At 46.0% G+C, this 21907-nt stretch overlaps 1 protein-coding gene across 1 annotated transcript; it reads left to right on the top strand.

Annotated features, from left to right (window-relative positions):
• The first annotated feature begins 1266 nt into the window (after positions 1-1266).
• On the top strand, positions 1267-2370 carry LOC143925472 (hemoglobin subunit alpha-C). Its single transcript, XM_077449997.1, has 3 exons — positions 1267-1414; positions 1819-2023; positions 2132-2370. Exons 1-3 carry the CDS (start codon positions 1320-1322, stop codon positions 2258-2260), a joined length of 429 nt encoding a protein of 142 aa, XP_077306123.1. The 5' UTR covers positions 1267-1319; the 3' UTR covers positions 2261-2370.
• Positions 2371-21907: the final 19537 nt, after the last annotated feature.

The following is a 21907-nucleotide window of genomic DNA, read 5'->3' as shown; positions in this document are numbered from 1 at the left end:
ATGTATATTTTATTAAATTAAGGAAATAACCATCTCATGTTTCCTTTGTTATCAGGGTGGTTAAGGGCAGCTATATGCAGCATAATGCTTGAGGTGATTGTACAGTACTACAAGCACCTCAAGCCTGATGGTTGTCTGCTTTACTCAGGCTTTGCTGGTCTTTAACTTTACCAGAATTTTTGTGTTTCTGCAGAAGTATTTGGTTCCACATCTGAAATTATTAGTTGATGCTGTTTTTAGTTGTCACTTGCCCAGTTTTATACACTGCTGTTTCTGCTTCAGTTAATCATTTTTAGTCAGATTGACATTTAGTTATCCATTCATTCGCAAGCAAAACATTATTTTTTTTTAAACTTTCTCACAAACGATTATTAAAAGTAAATACAGCTTCACCTTTAGGTTAGGTTCACACTAGAATGCGGTGTAAAAAAAAAAAAAAAAAAAAAAAACTATCACGGACAGTACTCAATTTTCTCTGTCTCAATTGCACTAATATGGCTACAATCACATCCTATATAGAGAACATATATATATATATATATATATATATATATATATATATATATATATATACAGTATATATATGTTCTCTATATAGGATGTGATTGTAGCCGTATTAGTGCAATTGAGACAGAGAAATTTGAGTACTGTCTGTGATACTTTTTTTTTTTTTATACCGCAATCTAGTGTGAACCTAAGCTAAAGGTGAAGCTGTATTTACTTTTAATAATCGTTTGTGAGAAAGTAAAAAAAAAAAAATGTAGCCGTATATATATATATATATATATATATATATATATATATATATATGTGTGTGTGTGTGTGTGTATATGTATGTATATATATATATATACAAATAGTCATTGAGACAGTATACACATTTAGGTAAGTGAAGTGAACTTCAGCACCTTAATGCCTTGAAGTTTTTAAATGTTTGTTAAAATGAAAATCTTTGTATATATCAACCAAATGAATTGGATGTATGAATTGATAAATACAATAGTATGGTTTTCATGGATGTGATGAAATAGCAACATTAACTGGCCTAGGAATGTATTTAGTTGAATGGCATATTATTATGTATATAACAAATATGTACATATTTTGGAATGGTATTATTTTTTCCCCAAAGAGTCTTAGGCTCATGCTGAGTTAAGTGCTTTGGTCACGATCCAAGATGAATGGGCGTAGAAGTTGTGGTTGTGGGAGTTGCTGCTTAGCCCATCCAATAGATGAAAGAGATTTCTCCTTTACCCTGTACTCAAACTATATAAAAAGGACACAAATCGGATGCAAATACACCACCAACACAATCAACCATGACTCTCAATGCTGATGACAAAGCACACATCCGTGCCATCTGGCCAAGTATAGCTAGCCATGCTGAACAGTATGGTGCTGAAGCTCTTCACAGGTATATTAATTTTGTGTGTATATAGACATATTTGCACATTAATATGTGTTTTATATACTGTCTATCCTGTGTTTTTATTTTCTGTGAAATTCACTTGTGGATAGGTTTATTTTTAGTGTCTGTAATTGTTGAAATTTTTTTTACAAGTTAGTTTATATTACTAATAATTAGCATTGCCTATACCAGTGATGGCGAACCTTGGCACTCCAGATGTTTTGGAACTACAATTCCCAGGATACTCATCTACACTGCAGAGTGCATGAGCATCATGGGAAATGTAGTTCCAAAACATCTGGGGTGCCAAGGTTCGCCATCACTGGCCTATACTAATAACAATGTATGAAACACTAAACTGGAAGTCGATATGACCTATTTCACCTCTTGCTTTGAATGATCTGTTATAGGATGTTCGTTTGCCATCCTCAAACCAAGACTTACTTTCCCAATTTTGACTTCCACGCAAATTCTGCTCACCTAAAGAATCATGGCAAGAAGGTAGTAAATGCTCTGACTGACGTGGTCAAACATCTGGACCACCCTGAGGCCTCATTGAGCCATCTGAGTGATCTCCATGCCTTTACCTTGAGGGTAGATCCCGGCAACTTTGCTGTAAGTATTGAGAATAAAATACCATTGTGTGACTTTGACACATGTATAGCTCTAAACATACAAAACAATGAATCTCTAACACACTAACACACTTTTTTTTGCATCTAGTTATTGAGCAAAAATATCCTGGTTGTCGTTGCTGTCCACCACTCAGACCAGCTGACCGCCGAAACCCATCAGTCTCTGGACAAGTTCCTGAACGTGGTCTCTGGTTTGCTGACCTCCAAGTACCGTTAAGGAATTCTGTCACCACTGAAGATAGAGTTACATCACTCACCCAATTATGTAGTTCAAGCTACCAAAACAGCTGAATGAAAAAACATGAAATAAAATGGGTTATGTTCCAATTTTCTTCTCTGGTTATATTTTATTTTATTCTATAATGGTATCATTTAATAACAAAGAATGTCTTTTCTAAATAACAAACATGTCAAAGGTTTAAGGTTTACATTCAATTTAAATAAAGCTACACTGGAATAATATATAGGAAGCTGCTCATTACTTCCTTGTGAAAATGCTAGTTGCCTGGCTGGTATGCATCAATACTTTGAGGCACTGATCTGGAAAGTGTATGCAGGTCATACATTCTTACATTACTATGACTTTTTATCTGCATACTTGAACTATTTCTGGTCAATGACTCTGAAAGTTTGAGAAAGCCAAGGTACTTGTATACTTAGATAGAGGTCAGCAATTGCAGCTCACATAATCTCCTTCATGCAGTAAACAATACTGTGTACATTATATGTGATAGTCTAGCACAAAAATGGTAAAAGTGTGAAGTTTTCACAGTAATTTTGTATATATATATATATATATATATATATATATATATATATATATCCATGTAAAAAATCCACTCTTAATGGCAAATGAGAAAAACTAAAAACAATCTCTACCTGCACAATAAAGGTATATGGTAATAGCAGAAAATCCTATACAGGCTGTACAGCAATTTAGCAACACAAGCCATCACATGATGAACATAAAATATACCGTGTTCACTGGCTTTAAATGTTTTTTAATTTTAAAAGAAAATACACTGGCAATATGGTTAATTTACTAAAGGAGTTGGGAATTTTCACTAAATTAATTTCAGCTGTTTTTGGCTTTGAATACCCAATCATGTGTGGACGAAATAAAAAAAAAAATATTTTCTTTGCATATGATTGCATTATTGAAAATAACACGGCTTAACCTTCCTAAGTGACCATTATCTCCTCTTTTAAAGTAAATCTCTTCTATCTATTCTATCTAGTACATTAGCCCCAATGTGTTTTTATCTGTGTACAATTCGTTTTTTTTTTTTTTTTATTATCATCAAGGCTTAAGGTGAGCCTGGATGTATTAGTGGTTCTGTCTACCTTGATTAGTTATATATTTACATTACAGTTAAAAACAGCATATTTCATTAAAGTCAACTAACAGAAACGCATCATTGAGAATTGAACACTGATCCAAAAGAAGGCAAAATATATAGCATACTGTATACTAGATTGATTTGATACTTAACTCAAACAAAAGTTAGGGAAGTTTCAGAAACTCTGTCAACATCTTACAGAAATCCCCTCAGTGCAGAAACCTGAACAGCATTATAAACCTTCCTTACACTGTTTAAAATAAAAACTAATATATTAATGTATATCACAGATATATATATATATATATATATACAATTAGGGCACGCTAAGCCAGAACACCCATAATTGCCTGAATTGCCTGCAGAGACTTGAAATCAATACAGTTTAATAATAAAAAAAAAAAGTGGGTGCACTAAAATGCTGCATTGCACCACCTGGCAAAATAGACACCAGCGCACAACGGTTAATATGAACTGGCCTTGAATGTGCTCACACACACACACACACACACACACACACACACACACACACACACACACACACACAGATCCTTTTAAGGAAATCAGGATAGTTGTGGACAGTGCCTGCTGCTGGGCTGCAGCCCCGCTCCTCCTAGGTCTCCAGCCAACTGCAGGACATCTAACTTACCACGGTGCATCCTAGCTTCCATCGTGCCACCATCCTCCCATAGTGGCCTGCAGTGCCCCCCAGATCCTGCTCTCTGCGGGCCCTCAGACCCCGCAGTGTCCCCAACCTCCCATAGTTCTACCCAGCCTCCCACAGTGCCCACCAGCTCCCTGCAGTGTCCTCCTCAGCCTGCTGCAGGGCTTCCAGATCCTCATGTTGCCCTCAATCTCCAACAGCATCTCACAGTGCCTCTGAACCTTCCACAGTGTCCCCACCTTCCAGTAGTGCCCTCTAGTCCCCACAGTGCACCTGCAAACACCTAGCTTCCTGGAGAGATCCCAGACCCCTCCAGAGACTGCACTCCTCACAGTTGTCTCCAGCTTCCTCCAGAAACCTCATCCCCTACAGTGCCACCAAGTCTGCTGCAGAACCCCCTTTCTCACAGTGACAATCGCCCCCATACAGAGCCTTCCAGCATATCAAGGAAAAATTAGCATCCCTCTACTTTTATTGCTTGGATATAAACTTTTTCTTTTACCGTTGGAGCATGGAAGGTTTAAAAGAATGTATTGGGCTCTGGTGTCATTAAAGAAATTGTAAAAGCAGAATTTTTTTTTTTTTTTTTTTACCTTAATGCATACTATGCATTAAAATAAAAGGCCTTCTGTGTGCAGCAGGCCCCTCAGCCCTGCTAATACCTGAGCCCCATCTAGATTCAGCAATGTTGTAGGAGTGTCTTGGCTGACCTGGCCTCAGGTCACCTGACAAGAGGGAGAGGTCAGGGGCGGGCCGCAGCTCCGTGTCTGAATGGACACACAGAGCTGTGGCTCAGGTACCCTGACAGCAAGCTGCTTGCTCTGGGGGCACTCAAGAGGAGGGAGGGGCCAGGAGTACTGAAGAAGAGGAAGATCCAGGCTGCTCTGTGCAAATCCAATGCACAGAGCAGGTAAGTATAACATGTTTGTTAGTTTTAACTAAAAAATAGAGACTTTATTATCACTTTAACTGAATGAGTTCCGCGCTATAGCCGAATGACGGCTACAGCGCGGACCTGCTTTGCCGGGACAACGTCTATTGACGTCGTCCCGTGCACGAGCAGCCTGTGTGCCCCCTGAGGGGCGCGCGCAGCGCGCTCTGAGATCAGCGAGTCTATGAGAGCAGCCAATGACAGCTGATCATGTGATCACAACAGAGCCGGTAATCGGCTATTTTTCCTCCTCGCGCTGACAGTGCGAGAAAAAAAAAAAAAAGCCGATCACCGGCGGCCGTGAGAGGGACTTCAGTCCCAATCACGGCCAGATCATCAGTGCCCACCTGCCCCCTGCCAGTGCCACCTAATTATAGGAAACGTGCCACCCGTCAGTGCCACCCATTAGTGCCCATAGTGCCACCCATCAGTGCCCATAGTGCCACCTATCAGTGCCCACAATCTGCCTCAACAACAGTGCTACACCTCATATGCCACATATCTGTGCCCATCAGTGTCATCTACCAGTGCCCATCAGTGCCGCCCATTAGTGCCCAGCAGTGCCACCTATCAGAGCCACCTATCAGTGCCACCTATCAGTGCCCATCAGTCCCATCTATCAGTGGTACCTATCAGTGCCCATCCATGTCACCCATCCATGCCACCCATCCGTGCCACCCATCCGTGCCATCTTATCTGTGCCCATCTTTGCCCATCAGTGCTGCCTTATCTGTACACATCAGTACCGGCTTATCTGTGCCCATCAGTACCGCCTTATCTGTACCTATCGGTGCCACCTTAACTGTGCCTATCGATGACACCTTAACTGTGCCTATCAGTGCCCACCAGTGCAGCCTATCAGTGCCCACCAGTGCCGCCTCATCAGCGTATTTCAATGAAGGAGAAAAATGACCTGTTTGCAAAATTTTATAACAAACTATTAAACATGATTTTTTTTTTTGCATCTTTTTTTGTTTGTTTAACAAAAATAAAACTCCCAGCTGTAATTAAATACCACCAAAAGAAAGCTCTATTTGTGGGAAAAAAATTATACAAATTTAATTTGGGTACAGTGTTGTATGGCCGCGCAATTGTCATTCAAAGTGCATCAGTGCTGAAAGCTGAAAATTGGTCTGGGCAGGAGGGGGGTTTAAGTGCCCAGTAAACAAGTGGTTAAAGTTGAGAACCATTGGTCTAAGCCACACTATATGTTAACGGTGAATTTATTGGAAAATTTTCTGCACCCAAGAAGACAAAAGTGCAAATGTATCCTCTGATTGTGTCAGGCTGTAATGCCTATCAATCTACGTGAAATCCTCTGTGCATTTTAAGTAGTCTTCTACCTACACTTAGGCCGCGTACACACGGGCGGACTGTTCGCCCAACCTTGTCCGCTGAACAGTGTTTGGGCGGACAGTCCGCTCGTGTGTGGGCTTTCAGCGGACAGTTTCAGCGGACAGTTGGACGGACAAAGTCTTTCGGAAATTCCGAAAAACTGTCCGCTGAAACTGTGTTTGAGCGAACAGTCCGCCCGTGTGTGGGCCTGTCCGCTGTACTTTCGAAATGAGCGGACTGTTCCCGCTCGGAAAGTCCGCCCATTTCGAGCGCGTGTACAGGTAGGCGGGGCCCGCGAAGGAGACGTCGCGGGCTCCGCCGCCTGGAATGGGCTTAAAGGGGAACCCCAACGCCGAAAAAAATCGGCGTGGGGGTTCCCCCAAAGTCCACACCAGACCCTTGTCCGAGCACGCTACCCGGCCGGCCAGGAAAGGGGGGCGAGCGAGCGCGCCCCCCCTCCTGAGCCGTACCAGGCCGCGTGCCCTCAACATGGGGGGTGCCTTGGGGAAGGGGGGGGCCGCGCGGCCCCCCCACCCCAAAGCACCTTGTCCCCATGTTGATGAGGACAAGGGCCTCTTCCCGACAACCCTGGCCGTTGGTTGTCGGGGTCTGCGGGCGGGGGGCTTATCGGAATCCGGGAGCCCCCTTTAAGAAGGGGGCCCCCGGATACCGGCCCCCCACCCTATGTGAATGAGTATGGAGTACAATGTACCCCTACCCATTCACCTGTGAAATAAAGTACAAAAAAAAACACAACACAGGGGAAAAAATATTTTATTGCACAGCTCCGGGGGTCTTCCGTCTTCGGGGGTCTTCTCGCCGGACTCCTCCGCTATGTGTGTGTAGCTCTTTTGCTAGCGGAGGAGTCCGGCTTTCTTCCTCCCCGCCGCCGGCCTCTTCTCCCGACTTCGGGGGTCTTGTCCCCCTCTTCGGTTCTTCTGCCGGGCCACCGCGCCTTCTTGTAGCTCTTTTGCAGGCGGTGGCCCGGTCTTCTGTCGCCGCTGCCTTCCGTTCTTCTGTCGCCGCCTTCGGTTCTTCTGCCGGGCCACCGCGCCTTCTTGTAGCTCTTTTACAGGCGGTGGCCCGGTCTTCTGTCGCCGCTGTCGCTGTCGCCGCCTTCCGTTCTTGTTCTTCTTCTTGTTCTTCTTCTTCTTCTCCAGGCGATGTTGACACGTCGCTCCCTCCGGCCGGAATGCCAGAGCCGCGCTGTGCGGTCACTTATATAGTGACAATGGGGCGGGGTCACATGGTATATGTCACATGGGTTGGTCACATGGGTTGATGTCACATGGGGACTATGACATCGTAAGGGGGCGGGGTCACCATGTGACCAACCCATGTGACATATACCATGTGACCCCGCCCCATTGTCACTATATAAGTGACCGCACAGCGCGGCTCTGGCATTTCGCCTGGAGAAGAAGAAGAAGAACAAGAAGAAGAACAAGAACGGAAGGCGGCGACGGCGACAGCGACAGCGGCGACAGAAGACCGGCCACCGCCTGTAAAAGAGCTACAAGAAGGCGCGGTGGCCCGGCAGAAGAACCGAAGGCGGCGACAGAAGAATGGAAGGCAGCGGCGACAGAACCCCCACGCCGATTTTTTTCGGCGTTGGGGTTCCCCTTTAAGCCCATTCCAGGCGGCGGAGCCCGCGACGTCTCCTTCGCGGGCCCCGCCTACCTGTACACGCGCTCGAAATGGGCGGATTTGCCTCCTCCTTACGTGGGCGAGTCCGTTCATTTCAAAAGTTGAGCGAACTGTTTGGCAAACAGTTCGCTGAAACAGTCCGCTCGTGTGTGGGCAAGTCCGCTCATGCAAATTTTGAGCGGACTGTTTGCCGAAACTGTTTGACGAACAAGGTTGGGCAAACAGTCCGCGCGTGTGTACGCGGCCTAAGGTCATCAAATTTCAGTCTACTCTCCTGGGTAAGCTTTTACATGTTCAGGCCAGTATATAGACATGTTGGGTAGGTGAAGATAGAGCTGTCTGTATACCTTTCCTGACACAAAAGTGAACTCACTAATATCAGTTGACATCTACTTACCTCAATCACTCTGCCCTATGTGTCCATTTCTGATTAACCGATTGCAATATCCTACAGTCAGTCCCAGGAAAGCAAGATCTCAGGATTCTTCTGGAAACTCTAGGCAGAGTCCTAGCAGAGTCCAGGACCCAGAGTCCTCAGGTCCCAGAGCACAATTCCCCTTACTTTGAAAAGATTTCCTACCATTTACTGTCACATCTATAGAACAGGAAGTAAAAGGATTTCTCCGAAATGGTTCATAGATGGCAAAACAAAGGGGAGGAGGACCTACTAGAGTGGGGAAAAGTGAGGATTTGGGACTTTACGATACCACAAGAATGTAAATATGCACAATAAACAAAGAAAGGAAGTATCTAAAGCTACATAGTTTTATTAAACATCATTAAAATGAGCCCTAAGACAACAGGGACCATGTGGTATAACAAGACAGCCACTGTGGATAATAAAAGGCAATACTCAAGAAGCATATAATTCAGGGGGGGGGGGGGGGGGGAGGCCGGGATGTGAGAAGGAGAGGACGTGTGCCTGTTGAGCTCCATGCACATCCGTTCAATTTCTCCTGATACACCCCTCTACCACCGCTGAAAGGACATCCAGCGGCTTCCCACGGCATCCTGGTTCCCTCGGCGTTAGGAATCATGTCCGCAAAAGGTCGGGGGAAGACACACGGCGTCCCGAAGTCTCAGAGGCAGCAGGGTAAGGGGTGGGCCGTCGGCTCTCCGGGCGCCATCTTAGGCTCTGCTTCTGGAGCACAGCGTGGAGGAAGAGGGGGAGGAAGCCCAGCAGATTCCCCTGTAGCTATGGCATCTCCTGCTGAGGAGATCGCCGCTCCGCTGTCCCCTGAACTGTTGGAGGCATCCCCAGAGGCTATAACAAAGCCCATCCTGGCAGCGATTGAAGGGTTCAAGTCCATGCTAATGGTGAAAGTGGAACATCTTGCATCTGAATGCACCCTCATCTGCCATGATTTGGATTAATTCAGGGGGAGACTCACAGAAGCGGAGGGCTGCATAAGCAATGTGGAGGACAGGCAAGGCACTCAATCATCACAGATAACTGAATTGCAGTCCCTGGTGAACACTAGGGATGAGCATGATGTTGGAGTGGAACGTATGTTCGACTCGAACATCGGCTGTTCGCACATTTGGCGAACACCAAACTTAATGGGCCGCGCCAAATTCGCGTGGCGTTCATGGCCCACGATGCACTGCGCCATCGCAGTGCATTGCTGGCTCATGATTGGCCAAGCATGCACTATGATCCCACAAGCTTGGCCAATCACAGCACCGGCAGCAAAGAGAGCAATAATTGGCCACAGGCAAGATGCCTTTGGCCAATTATAGCTCAGGGGGGTTTAGTTCACGCCCCACACTATATAAGGCCGCCAGCGCAGAGGCCTTGTGTAGTGTGTTCCGGTGTGCAAGGAAAGAGCAGCATAGGCAGTGACAGTGTGTTCTTTTCTCAGGCATCTGCAGGAGTTAGTGGGTTGTTGTGTGCCTACAGCACAGCACAGTATACACCTGTATCTACCCTTTATTGCTGGTGTTATCTCATACAGGCATCTGCAGTAGTTACTGGGTGTTGTGTACCTACAGCACAGCACAGTATACACCTGTATCTACCCTTTATTGCTGGTGTTCTCTCATAAGGCATCTGCAGTAGTTAGTGGGTGTTGTGTGCCTACAGCACAGCACAGTATACATCTGTATCTACCCTTTATTGCTGGTGTTCTCTCATACAGGCATCTGCAGTAATTAGTGGGTGTTGTGTGCCTACAGCACAGCACAGTATACACCGGTATCTACCCTTTATTGCTGGTGTTCTCTCATACAGGCATCTGCAGTAGTTAATGGGTGTTGTGTGCCTCCAGCACAGTATACACCTGTATCTACCCTTTATTGCTAGTGTTCTCCCATACAGGCATCTGCAGTAGTTAGTGGGTGTTGTGTGCCTCCAGCACAGTATACACCTGTATCTACCCTTTATTGCTGGTGTTCTATCATACAGCCATCTGCAGTAGTTAGTGGTTGTTGTGTGCCTCCAGCACAGCACAGTATACACCTGCATCTACCCTTTATTGCTGGTGTTCTATCATACAGGCATCTGCAGGAGTTAGTAGGTGTTGTGTGCCTACAGCACCGCACGGTATACACCTGTATCTAACCTTTATTGCTGGTGTTCTCTCATACAGGCATCTGCAGTAGTTAGTGGATGTTGTGTGCCTACAGCACAGCACAGTATACACCTGTATCTACCCTTTATTGCTGGTGTTCTCTCATAAGGCATCTGCAGTAGTTAGTGGGTGTTGTGTGCCTACAGCACAGCACGGTATAGACCTGTATCTACCCTTTATTGCTGGTGTTCTCTCATACAGGCATCTGCAGTAGTTAGTGGGTGTTGTGTGCCTACAGCACAGCACGGTATACACCTGTATCTACCCTTTATTGCTGGTGTTCTCTCATAAGGCATCTGCAGTAGTTAGTGGATGTTGTGTGCCTACAGCACAATATACACTACCCAATTGCTGGTTTTCCCATCTCCCTGCAGGGCATTACTATGTCTGGAAGGCCAACAAGGAGAGGCAGACAGTCACGAGCCAATAAAAGAGGGTAAGCAGGCTCTGTGTCTAGAGACAACAGTGCTGGTCATGGACGCATCGTCATCAGCACGTGGCCATGGGACACGCTTGTCCTTATTTTCGGTAGCTGGACGTGTTGAGCCGCATCATGCCGAAGACTTGGTAGAGTGGACGACCAAGCCCTCTTCATCCTCCTCATCCTCTCTCACCCAGGCTCAGGATACTAGCAAAGCAGCTGCCAACGCGTCCTCCTCCCTTGTCTCAATGTCATCATCAGTCACTCCTTCCCTAGACCCACCATGTTCTCCTGAGGAGTCCCCCGAACTGTTTGATGACAGTGTTGGGTATATGCTCCAGGAGGATGCCCAGCGTTTTGAAGGCTCTGATGATGATACCCAGCTAGAGAAAGGCAGTAGCTCAAGAAGGACAGCAATCTGGCAGTCATGTTCCACCAGCTGCAGCATACTGCCAGGTTTTCTCCAGTGATGAAGAGGGAGGGGATGATGAGGTCACTGACTCCACATGGGTGCCTGATAGGAGAGAGGAGGAGGAGGAGGAGTCACATCTCCGACGAGGCAGGATGCCCTCCGGGGGCCAGTTTAGGGGCAGCACACCGACTGAATCACACCGCAGAGCTCCGCTTGTGCAGGGCGCTGCCTCTGGGCATTGTTCCAAAAGTTCTTTGGTTTGGGCCTTTTTTGAGATCAGTGCATCAGATCGCACCGCTGGTATTTGCAACACATGTCTCAAGCATATATCACGTGGCCAAAACATCAGCCGCTTGGGCACCACATGCTTGACCAGACATATGTTGACCTGCCATGCAGCTCATTGGCAAGCGTACCTTAACCACTTCCCGCCCACGGCCATCATATGACGTCCTGGATTTTCAGTGGGAATATCTGAATGATGCTAGCAGCCATAGGCATCATTCAGATATCCTTTTTTTCAGCCGGCGATTCTGTGCGCCATAAGAATGATCATAGCGGCAGTTCCTCCACTTGATCGTTCTTACAGGCGACGGGATGGGATGCCGCCATCCAGTGCTACTCCAGGCTCTCCCGTGCCATCGGAGAACCGGAAAAATAATCGTCCGGTGCCGGATAGTGACGATAGAGATTTCCGGGGACCAGATGGTCACCAGCCATCTCTATGACCGTCGGAGCTCTGGGCGCGATGTTATGACGTGACGCCCGGGTTCCCGGAAGTAAACAAAGCCACAATCGCAGCTGTCAGTATGGGATCGGTGACATTTTTTTCACAATCTCATGATTTCCAGCCTGGAGGAGAGATGTGGGGTCTTAGTGACCCCATATCTCTCCATAAAGAGGATCTGTCACATAGATTCCTATTACAAGGGATGTTTACATTCCTTGTAATAGGAATAAAAGTGATAAAAAAAAAAAGTTGTAAAAAAAAAAAAGAAAAGTAAAATAAAAAATAAAATAAAAAAAATAGGTCCCCAAACGCCACTTTTTCTCACGGAAGGTGATTCCGACTCTCTACCGGCATGTGGAAGGCAATGTCCTTGCCTCACTGGACAGGGCGGTAAGGTGCATATTACCACTGACTCATGGTCCAGCAGGCATGGACAGGGATGTTACCTATCTTTCACGACCCATTGGGTCACTCTTCTGGCAGCTGGGAAGGATGCAGGACAAGGTGCAGTAGTGTTGGAGGTTGTTCCGCCACCACGCCTCCAAAATGCTACTACTGGTTGTGACACACCTCTCTCTCCTCCACCCCTCCTCTTCTTCTTCCTCCATGGCCTCTTCCAGTGCTCTGTTCTAGGAACCAGCGGTGCTCTGTAGGAGTTCAAGGGGCTACGCAAGTACGCAGGCAAAAAGATGCCACGCCGTGCTTGCGCTGGTTTGTTTGGGGGACAGGAGCCACACTGGGGCAGATATTTTGTCAGCTCTGCAGGGGCAGGTCGAGAGGAGGTTGACGCCACACCAGCTTAAGCCAGGAATGGTGGTTTGCGACAATGGCACCAACCTCCTCTCCGCCCTCCGACAGGGACAACTGACTCATGTTCCCTGTGTGGCTCCCTTCCTTAACCTGGTGGTGCAGCGGTTCTTGGGCAGGTACCCGGGCTTACAGGATGTCCTGAGGCAGGCCAGGAAAGTCTGTGTGCATTTCCGACGATCATTAAATGCCAGTGCTCGCCTGGCTGAGCTCCAAAAGGAGTTGAATGTGCCCAAGAACCGCCTTATATGTGACATGCTCACCAGGTGGAACCAGGGCCGGATTAACATAGGGGCTATTGGAGCTGCAGCTTCAGGCCCCTTTCTCAAGATAGGCTCATTTGCCCAAAAAATAAATTAAAAAAAAGAAGAAGATTGACTTTGAGGATGGTAGCTCAGCGATCAGTAGTCACAGAGACCCCACATTTGGGGTGTAGGTAGCTAAAGACCCACTCCAGCACTGGTTAATATTGGGGCTGCTATCATCTATGGTTCTGGAGATACGGGGCTCCTTGCGGAGCCTGTCAGAAGCTACATACAGAGCGGCCAGTTTAAATACAAGCTGGAACACTCTGCAGCAGCCTGAGAGGATGAACTCACAGTGCTTATAATAATTATTTGTATATTACTTATGATAATTAACCCCTTGCCACCCAGGCCCATTCTGAGACTTCTCTCCTACATGTAAAAATCATCATTTTTTTTATGCTAGAAAATTACTCAGAACCCTCAAGCATTATATATTGTTTTAGCAGACACCCTGTGGAATAAAATGGTGGTCTTTGCAACTTTTTATGTTACACAATATTTGCGCAGCAATTTTTCAAACTTTTTTTGTAAAGAAACTGTTTCATTTATAAAAAAAACAAAAAAACACTAAAGTTAGCACGATTTGTTGTGTACTAAGCGATGCTTTACATTTTTTTACAGGTTACATGTTTAGAGTTACAGAGGAGGTCTAGTGCTAGAATTATTGTTCTCGCTCTAACGATCGTGGTGTATGTAACCTGTGTGTATCTGGCTCTGATACTAACCAGTGCCTACCCAGGGACTGACTAGTATCTCTCCCCAGCCTGTCCCCACACACCCTCTCATCTGCTGACCTGTGAATGGGGCAATCACTCCCGCAGTGTTATTGTGTTCTGCCAGTGATTACATTGATTAGTGTTGCTAACTATAGCTGGCAGCACTGTTTGTTTTGGGGAAAACCTGACAGGCTGGTTGTACTCAAGTCGGTTAATAGGTTGACTTGTGTAAAACCAGCTAGCCCATACATAGATCGACTATGACTGGTCTCTGCTTAATTTGTGTAATTTCCATCCATGTGTGGCCCGCTTAACCACTACGCAGTCCCTAAACATTGTTCCACAAACCTTTACATTTTTCCTTCCCAGATTACTTCATCCTCCTCTCCTATACATAGTACCCAGTGTCAAACTCTCCACACTTCTGTACATACTACTCACTGTCATAACCTCCATACTCCTCTCCTATACATAGTGCCCACCGTCATACCATCCCTCCACACTCCTCTCCTCTAATTACTGCTTACTGTCCTACTCTCCACACTTCTCTCCTGTACATAGTGCCCACTGTCATACCCTCCACACTCCTGTACATATTGCTCACTGTCATACCCTCCACACTCTTCTCTTATACATAGTGCCCAATGTCATACCCTCTACACTCCTCTGCTGTGCATACTGCCCACTGTCATACCCTTTACACTCCTCTCCTGTACATAGTGCCTTCTGCCATACCCTCTGCACTTCTCTCATGTACATAGTGCCCACTGTTAGACCCTCCACATACCATCCATACTCCTCCCCTATGCCTCTTACCCACAAAAACTGTTCTTTAAAATTATACTGAATATCCTCAATGTTACCAGCTCTAGAATGGGCACACTTTTGTTCAACTAAAGGAAATCTCACAGTCCTCATATTTGTTCTGCCCCATTATTAGCACTTATTTAATTTTGTAATTACTATTGTGATGTATAGAGGAACATAGGGGATGTCAGCTACTCTAAATATAGCACTTGTAAAAAAAAGCGTCCCTGAAAATATTTTTGAAATGTTGACAACTATGCACTTAGGCACTGCCCAAGGGCCACAGGGTCAGTAGGGGGCCCCATGAGAGGCTCCTGTGATATTAAAGCGGTAGTAAACTTTTCTAACATTACTACTTTTTAGAGGCCCTGGGGTAGGTTATTCCATAATTTTCAAGTATGCACAGCATATTAGCACATTAGGCCACACTTAAATTGTCAGACTGAGCCCTCCAGTGCTGTGCTGTGATCAATCTGGCGGGGCTCGGGCACTTCCATCTTCACCCGGTCCTCCTGTGCCTTCGGTCACTTGCCTTGGCAAGGCTGCGTTGATGTCATTCCCACACATGCTCATGTGCATCCTCTTTCTCTCATCCCCCTCTTTCTCTCTCATCCTCCCTCCCTTACCCCTCACACCTCTTTCATCCCCTTTTTCTCTCTCTCTCTCTCATCCTCCCTCTCTCTCCAATTTAATTTGTTATAACAAAAAATAGTTAGTATTTTTATTTATTTATGGTTTATAAAAGGCCCCACCAAAATCCTCAGCACCAGGCCCATGATGTTCTTAATCTGGCCCTGGGTGGAACTCAGCGTTGGCCATGCTGCAGCGGCTGCACACGTAGCAGAGGGCCATCAATGAGTACCTGTGTGACTACGGCACAAGGACAGGGTCAGGGGAGCTCCTTTTTTCTCACCACGCCAGTGGGGCATGATCAGGGATGCATGCACTGTCCTGTCACCATTTGAGGAGGCCACAAGGATGGTGAGCAGTGATGGTGCATGCATCAGTGACACTGTACATCTTGTCCACTTGTTGGAGCATACGCTGCATGGAATAATGGACAGGGCACTTGAGGCAGAACAGAGGCAGGAAGAGGAGGACTTCCTTGCCTCTCAAGGCTCCCTTTATCCAGACAGTGTTCCTGCTGTCCCACCCATCACACTTGAAGAGGAGGAGGAGGAGGAGGATTGTGTCAGCATGGAGGTGGAGCCTGGCACTCAGCATCAACAGCAGCAGTCTTTTAGGGATGATTTACAGTCCCAAGAAACCCGTGGACTTCTACGTGGCTGGGCGGAGGTGGCTGCGGATCATGTTGTCCTTAGTGACCCAGAGGACTCCAGACCGAATGCCTCAGCTAACCTACAGTGCATGGCCTCCCTGATCCTGCAAAGCCTGCGGAAGGATCCACGTATTCTTCAGATCAAGGAGAGGGACCATTACTGGCTGGCCACTCTCCTTGATCCACGGTACAAGGGTAAGGTTGCGGATGTTATCTTGCCTTCGCAGAGGGAGCAGAGGATGAGACATCTCTGGGAGGCCTTGCAGAAAGATCTGTGCAACGCGTTCCCAGAGACTGGGAGGTTACAAACTCCTGGTCCTGGACAACATGCTGCTGAGACTTCGGTCAGTCACAGAAGGAGCGGTGCAGAAGGTGGCCATCTGACTGTTGCATTCAGACAATTTTTTAGTCCGCAGCCCCAAGGTATGATCGGTTCCGGCAACCATCATCAGCGTCTGATTTACATGGTGCAGGAATACCTAGGGGCAAGGTCAGACTTGGACACCTTTCCCACCGAAAATCCTCTGGCTTACTGGGTCTTGAGGATGGATCACTGGCCAGAGCTTGCACAGTATGCAATTGAGCTACTGGCCTGTCCTGCATCCAGTGTTCTTTCGTAACGCACCTTCAGTGCTGCTGGTGGCTTTGTAACCGATCACAGGGTGCGTCTGTCCACCAACTCGGTTGATCGACTGATGTTCATAATGATGAATCAATCTTGGATCACCACCAGCTACCAAGCACCTGAAGCTGATGTAACCGAATAATTTTTTTTTAAATGTCACATCCCTTCAAGACTGCCTATGCTGATTCTAAAGTGACTGTCCTGTTATGTTGACTGACTATCCTCTTCCTCCTCAATGATACCGCTGATATCTTGGAAGAACATTTTTGGTTCTGGGTGATGCCACCAGCCCCATTTTTCAGCCCCTGTTTAACAGGAACATTTAATTACAATTTTTGATGCAATGCTTTGCAGCATGGCTCATTCCTGCACTCCAAATAGAGTATATGGGAGAGGCTGCAGTGTCGTGACACCAGCACCAGTGCCACCAGCCCAATTTTTTAGCCCCTGTTTAACAGGGGCGTGTAATTACAATTCTTGATGCAATGCTTTGCAGCAGGGCTCATTCCTGCACTCCAACTAGAGTATCTGGGAGAGGTTGCAGTGTTGTGACACCAGCAAGCATCGTCTAAGGCCCAATTTTTCAGCCCCTGTTTAATAGGGGCATGTAATTACAATTCTTGATATAATATTTCACAGCAGGGCCCGTTCCTGCGCCCACCGAGAGTAACTGTGAGGACTTATAGTGTTGTGGCATCAGCACCACCACCACAACCACCAAAGGCCCAATATTTCTACCACTGTTCAACAATGGCATGTAATTACAATTCTTGATATAATCGTTCACAGCAGGGCACTCCAGCATCCACCAAGAGTCACTTTGAGGGCTTACAGTGTTGTGGCAACACCAACACCTTAGGCCCCCATTTCTGCAGAGCATATAGGGCAGGCCCCTACTTTCAAACATCCAACTTACAAACGTCTCCTACTTGCAAACGGAAGGAGACAACAGGAAGTGAGATGAAAAAAGTACCAGTTCAAAATTACAAACAGATTCTACTTAACACAACAGACCTACACAGTCCCTGTCTTGTTTGCACCGCCTGTATACTGCTGTTCTGAGTATATAGGGCCTGGGGGCCCCATGCCTTTCCTTTTTTTATTTGGGTACGGGGTTCCCTTTAATATCCGTACAAGACCCAAAGTGACTGGTAATGGACGGGGGGGGGGGGGGGGGGCTACCCATGCCATTTTTCTCAATGATTTTCATCCGTATTGCCGTAACCAGATATTACATTAAAACCGCAAGCAGTTTTAAATGACTTTTTTTACGTTAAATGTCATTTTGTGCAGGGACTGTTCTAAACATGGGAAACACATGGCACTTCACAGGCATACTATAGACACCCCCTGGCTCAATATTTAAAGGAATATTTCACTTTTCTTTTTCACTTTAACCGTCATTAAAATCAGTGCTCCCGAAAAAACGGCTGTTTTTAAAAACATTTTAGGCATTGACCCATGTCCCCTGGGAGCCTGGTCCTCAAACCCTTTTTAGGACAATATCTTGCATATTCACCATTAAAATTAGCACTTTTTATTTTGAATGTTCCAGTCTTCAATGGGGTTCTAAAGTTCACATACATTTTTGGTCCGTTTGAAAGTTCTGATGCGAACTGAACTGGGGGGTGTTCAGCTCATCCCAGGTGAACACGCTGGTCCACAAAGTCCATGACGCTGAGAACAGACAAAGACGCAATAATATACGCGTGCTACGACTGCCTGAGGGTGTGGAGGGCTCGCGACCTGCTATTTTTGCCGATTCCCTGTTTAAAGAGTTGCTGAACTTACCAAAATGCCACCTACCTATGTGGTTGAAAGGGCTCATCGAGTTCCTACAGGCTGCCACCCGGAGGGGGCCGCTCCACGGCCTTTATTAGTCCGGTTTCTAAACTACAGAGATATGATCCTAGCCGAGGCCTGGAAACATTCAGAATTACCGTATGAAAACACCAAAGTAATGTTTTTTCTGGATTTCTCGGCTGAGGTACAGAAACGCTGCAGATCGTTTAATGAGGTGCGCTGCCAGTTGAGGGATAAAGTTATCAAATACAGTATGCTCTACCCAAGCAGATTGAGGATACCCTATAAAGTCACTGTGCGATTCTTTGATACACCTCTGGAGTCCATCGACTAGATGGACGGTTTGTGAGTAATGAGCCGCAAACCTTGGGCTGAAGCTGACTTTGTTCTGTTCTCCTTTTATTTTTTCTTCCTTTTATTTTTATTCTTATTTCTTCAACTGTTTTACCAGATCCGGAGCCATCAGTTTGCTTGGGGGGTGGGGGGAGTTGAGTGAGTTAGCCCTGCACCAGCAATATGCAACTGCGACATGAGCGGATAGTACTGCTGGCCTGGGTTGGGTTCTGTTGGCCATGCTCACTCCCCCGTAGATCGTCAGACAACCCTGGGGTAGAAAGAGGGGACAAACTTCCTTCCTAATGGAGACCTGGTGGGTATCCGTTAAAGAGGCATGGAGCAAATAAGGCAAAAACAATTAGTCTTTGGACTGACAGACTTTGAGAAGGTTCCACACTTCTTATTTTTGGCCATTTTTTGTTTTTGGTCACTTGTTCAGATTTTTTTTTATGGCTGCGCTTTCAAGGATTTGTTCTGAACAAGTTTGGGATAAAAGCTGCGTGTACTTTTTGTTTTTGTTTGCTACACAGCAGCAGGGAGTTATGAGTGTTTTTTGTTTTTTTCTATTGATAAATGCAGCTTTTCACACTAACCCTGTAAATTTACGTATGCTCAGGTGCACTCATGACACACATAGGCCCCACTCTTATGTCTTTTTTTTAATGCTGGCACGTTACATGATGTATAGTAAGTTGAATGGTGATTATGGCAGGATCAGCGGTTAATTTGGTCTCTTAGAATGTCAGAGGCTTGAATGACAAATTCCGCCGGGCTTTGGTGTTCCAATATTTAACCACTTGTCAACTGGGCACTTAAAGAGGAACTGCACCTTTTAAAAAAAATATTAAAAGCCAGCAGCTACAAATATTGGGATCAGATGAGCTCAGATGAGCGGAACTTCCACTTCAGGGTGGAGGTCCGCTTTAAACCCCTCTTGTGACCAGACCAATTTTCAGCTTTCAGTGCTCTCACACTTTGAATGGCAATTACTCAGCCGTGTAACACTGTACCCAAATTATTTTTTTGTCCTTTTTTCCCCACAAATAGAGCTTTCTTTTGGCGGTATTTGATCACCTCTGGGTTTTTTATTTTTTGCGCTATAAATTAAAAAGACCGAAAATGTTGAAAAAAAATAATAATTTCTTTTTATTGCTGTGTTAACATTTTGCAAATTATTAATTTGTCTTCATAAATTTTGGCCACAATTTATACTGCTACATATCTTTGGTAAAAATAACCCAAATTAGTGGATATTATTTGGTCTTTGTGAAAGTTAGAGAGTCCACAAGCTGTGGTGCAAATCATACAAAATGTATCACATCTGATATACTGGTGGCCTAATTTCTTGAGACCCGAACAAGCCAGGAAAGTACAAATACCCCCCAAATGACCCATTTTTTGAAAGTAGAGATTCCAAAGTATTTAGTAAGAGGCATGGTGAGCTTTTTGATGTTGTAATTTTTTCCGTCAATACTTTGCAAAATGAAGATATTTTTTTTCACAAAATTGTCATTGTAATAGGTTATTTCTCTCACTTGGCATGTATATACCACAAATGACACTCCAAAATAAATTCTGCTACTCCTCCTGAGTATTACAATACCACATGTGTGGAACTTTTCCACAGCCTAGCCACTCAGAGAGGCCCAACATGCAGGGAGCACCATCAGGTGTTCTAGGAGCATAAATTACACATCTAACTATCTATCTTGACTATCAATTACACTCTTGAAGGCCCTGGAGCACCAGGGCAATGACACATGGCACTGACGTGGCACTGATGACAGATGGCACTAATACATGGCACTGATGACACCTGACACTGAAGTGGCACTGATGACAGATGTCACTAATATGTGGCACTGATGACACGTGACACTGATGACACTAATATGTGGCACTGATGACAGATGGCACTTATACGTGGTACTAATGACACGTTTCACTAATACGTGACACTGATGACAGATGCACTAATATGTGGCACTGATGACAGATGGCACTGATACGTGGCATTGATGACATGTGACACTGATAACAGATGGCACATGACAATGACAGGTGGCACTGATGACAGATGGCACTGATACGTGGCACTGATGACACATGGCACTGATGACATGTGGCACTGATGACAGATGGCACTTATACTTGGCACTGATGACAGATGGCACTGGGGCAAATAGCACTGACAGCTGGCACTGGGGACAGGTGGCACTGGTGACAGATGGCACTGACAGGTGGCACTGGGGACAGATGGCACTGACAAGTGGCACTGGGGACAGATGGCACTGACAGATGTCAGTGGGGACAGGTAGCAGTGGGGACAGATGGCAGTGATATTGTGGGCACTTTATTTTCTGTGTATTTTTTTTTTCTACTCACGGCCGCTGCAGCCATTCATCTCTCCTTCCTCACATGCTGTCTGTGTGAGGAGGGAGAGCCAGCGATGAGAGATGATCTCATATGTTTACACTTGAGATCATCTCTCATTGGCAGGTCCGATCGCTCTGTAAACGACTGCAATGATTGGCTGTTTACAGCGATCTGTGACTGGCTGTGTCCAGGGGACACGGTCAGCACAGAACTTCCCCGATGTGCACTCGCGGGAGCGTGCATTGCGGAAGTAAATAGGAGGACGTCCAGGGATGGCCTCCCAGCAATTGGCGTCCGCGCTGCAGCCGTCTTTCGGCTAGTGGTTAAAGACTAGCATGCCACATGTGATGTTTTTGCAGGAGACACATCTGGATGGGAGCAGGGTGCTCATTTTGCGGAGAGCCTGGATACAGCAGGCTCTGCATACAACCTACTCCACCTTTGCTAGAGGAGTGTCAATCCTTATCAGCAAGGTGGTACCCTGCACCGTACATCATGTCGTCTCAGATACCGTTGGCCTTTTCTTAATTGTCATAGCTAATATTGGTATGTGCAAGATGGTTCTAGTAAATGTCTATATACCGCCTCCTTTCCAGGTACACGTGCTATATGACCTGCTTGGTAAATTGGCACCATATGTACATCTACCCCTTATCATAGCAGGGGATTTCAATGCAATCCTATCAACTGCATTGGATTCCTCTAATGTGACTAGAGTGGCATCTGCTGACCTCTCTGCCTGGGCAGACACGGCCTC

The sequence above is a fragment of the Lithobates pipiens genome, unplaced genomic scaffold (genome assembly GCF_037356315.1).
Source record: "Lithobates pipiens isolate NorthernLeopardFrog02 unplaced genomic scaffold, aLitPip1_a1.2 Scaffold_22, whole genome shotgun sequence".
NCBI classification, from domain to species: Eukaryota; Metazoa; Chordata; class Amphibia; order Anura; family Ranidae; genus Lithobates; species Lithobates pipiens.
Note: the sequence above shows the minus strand (reverse complement) of the source record. Positions and strands in the feature narration are given on the sequence as shown.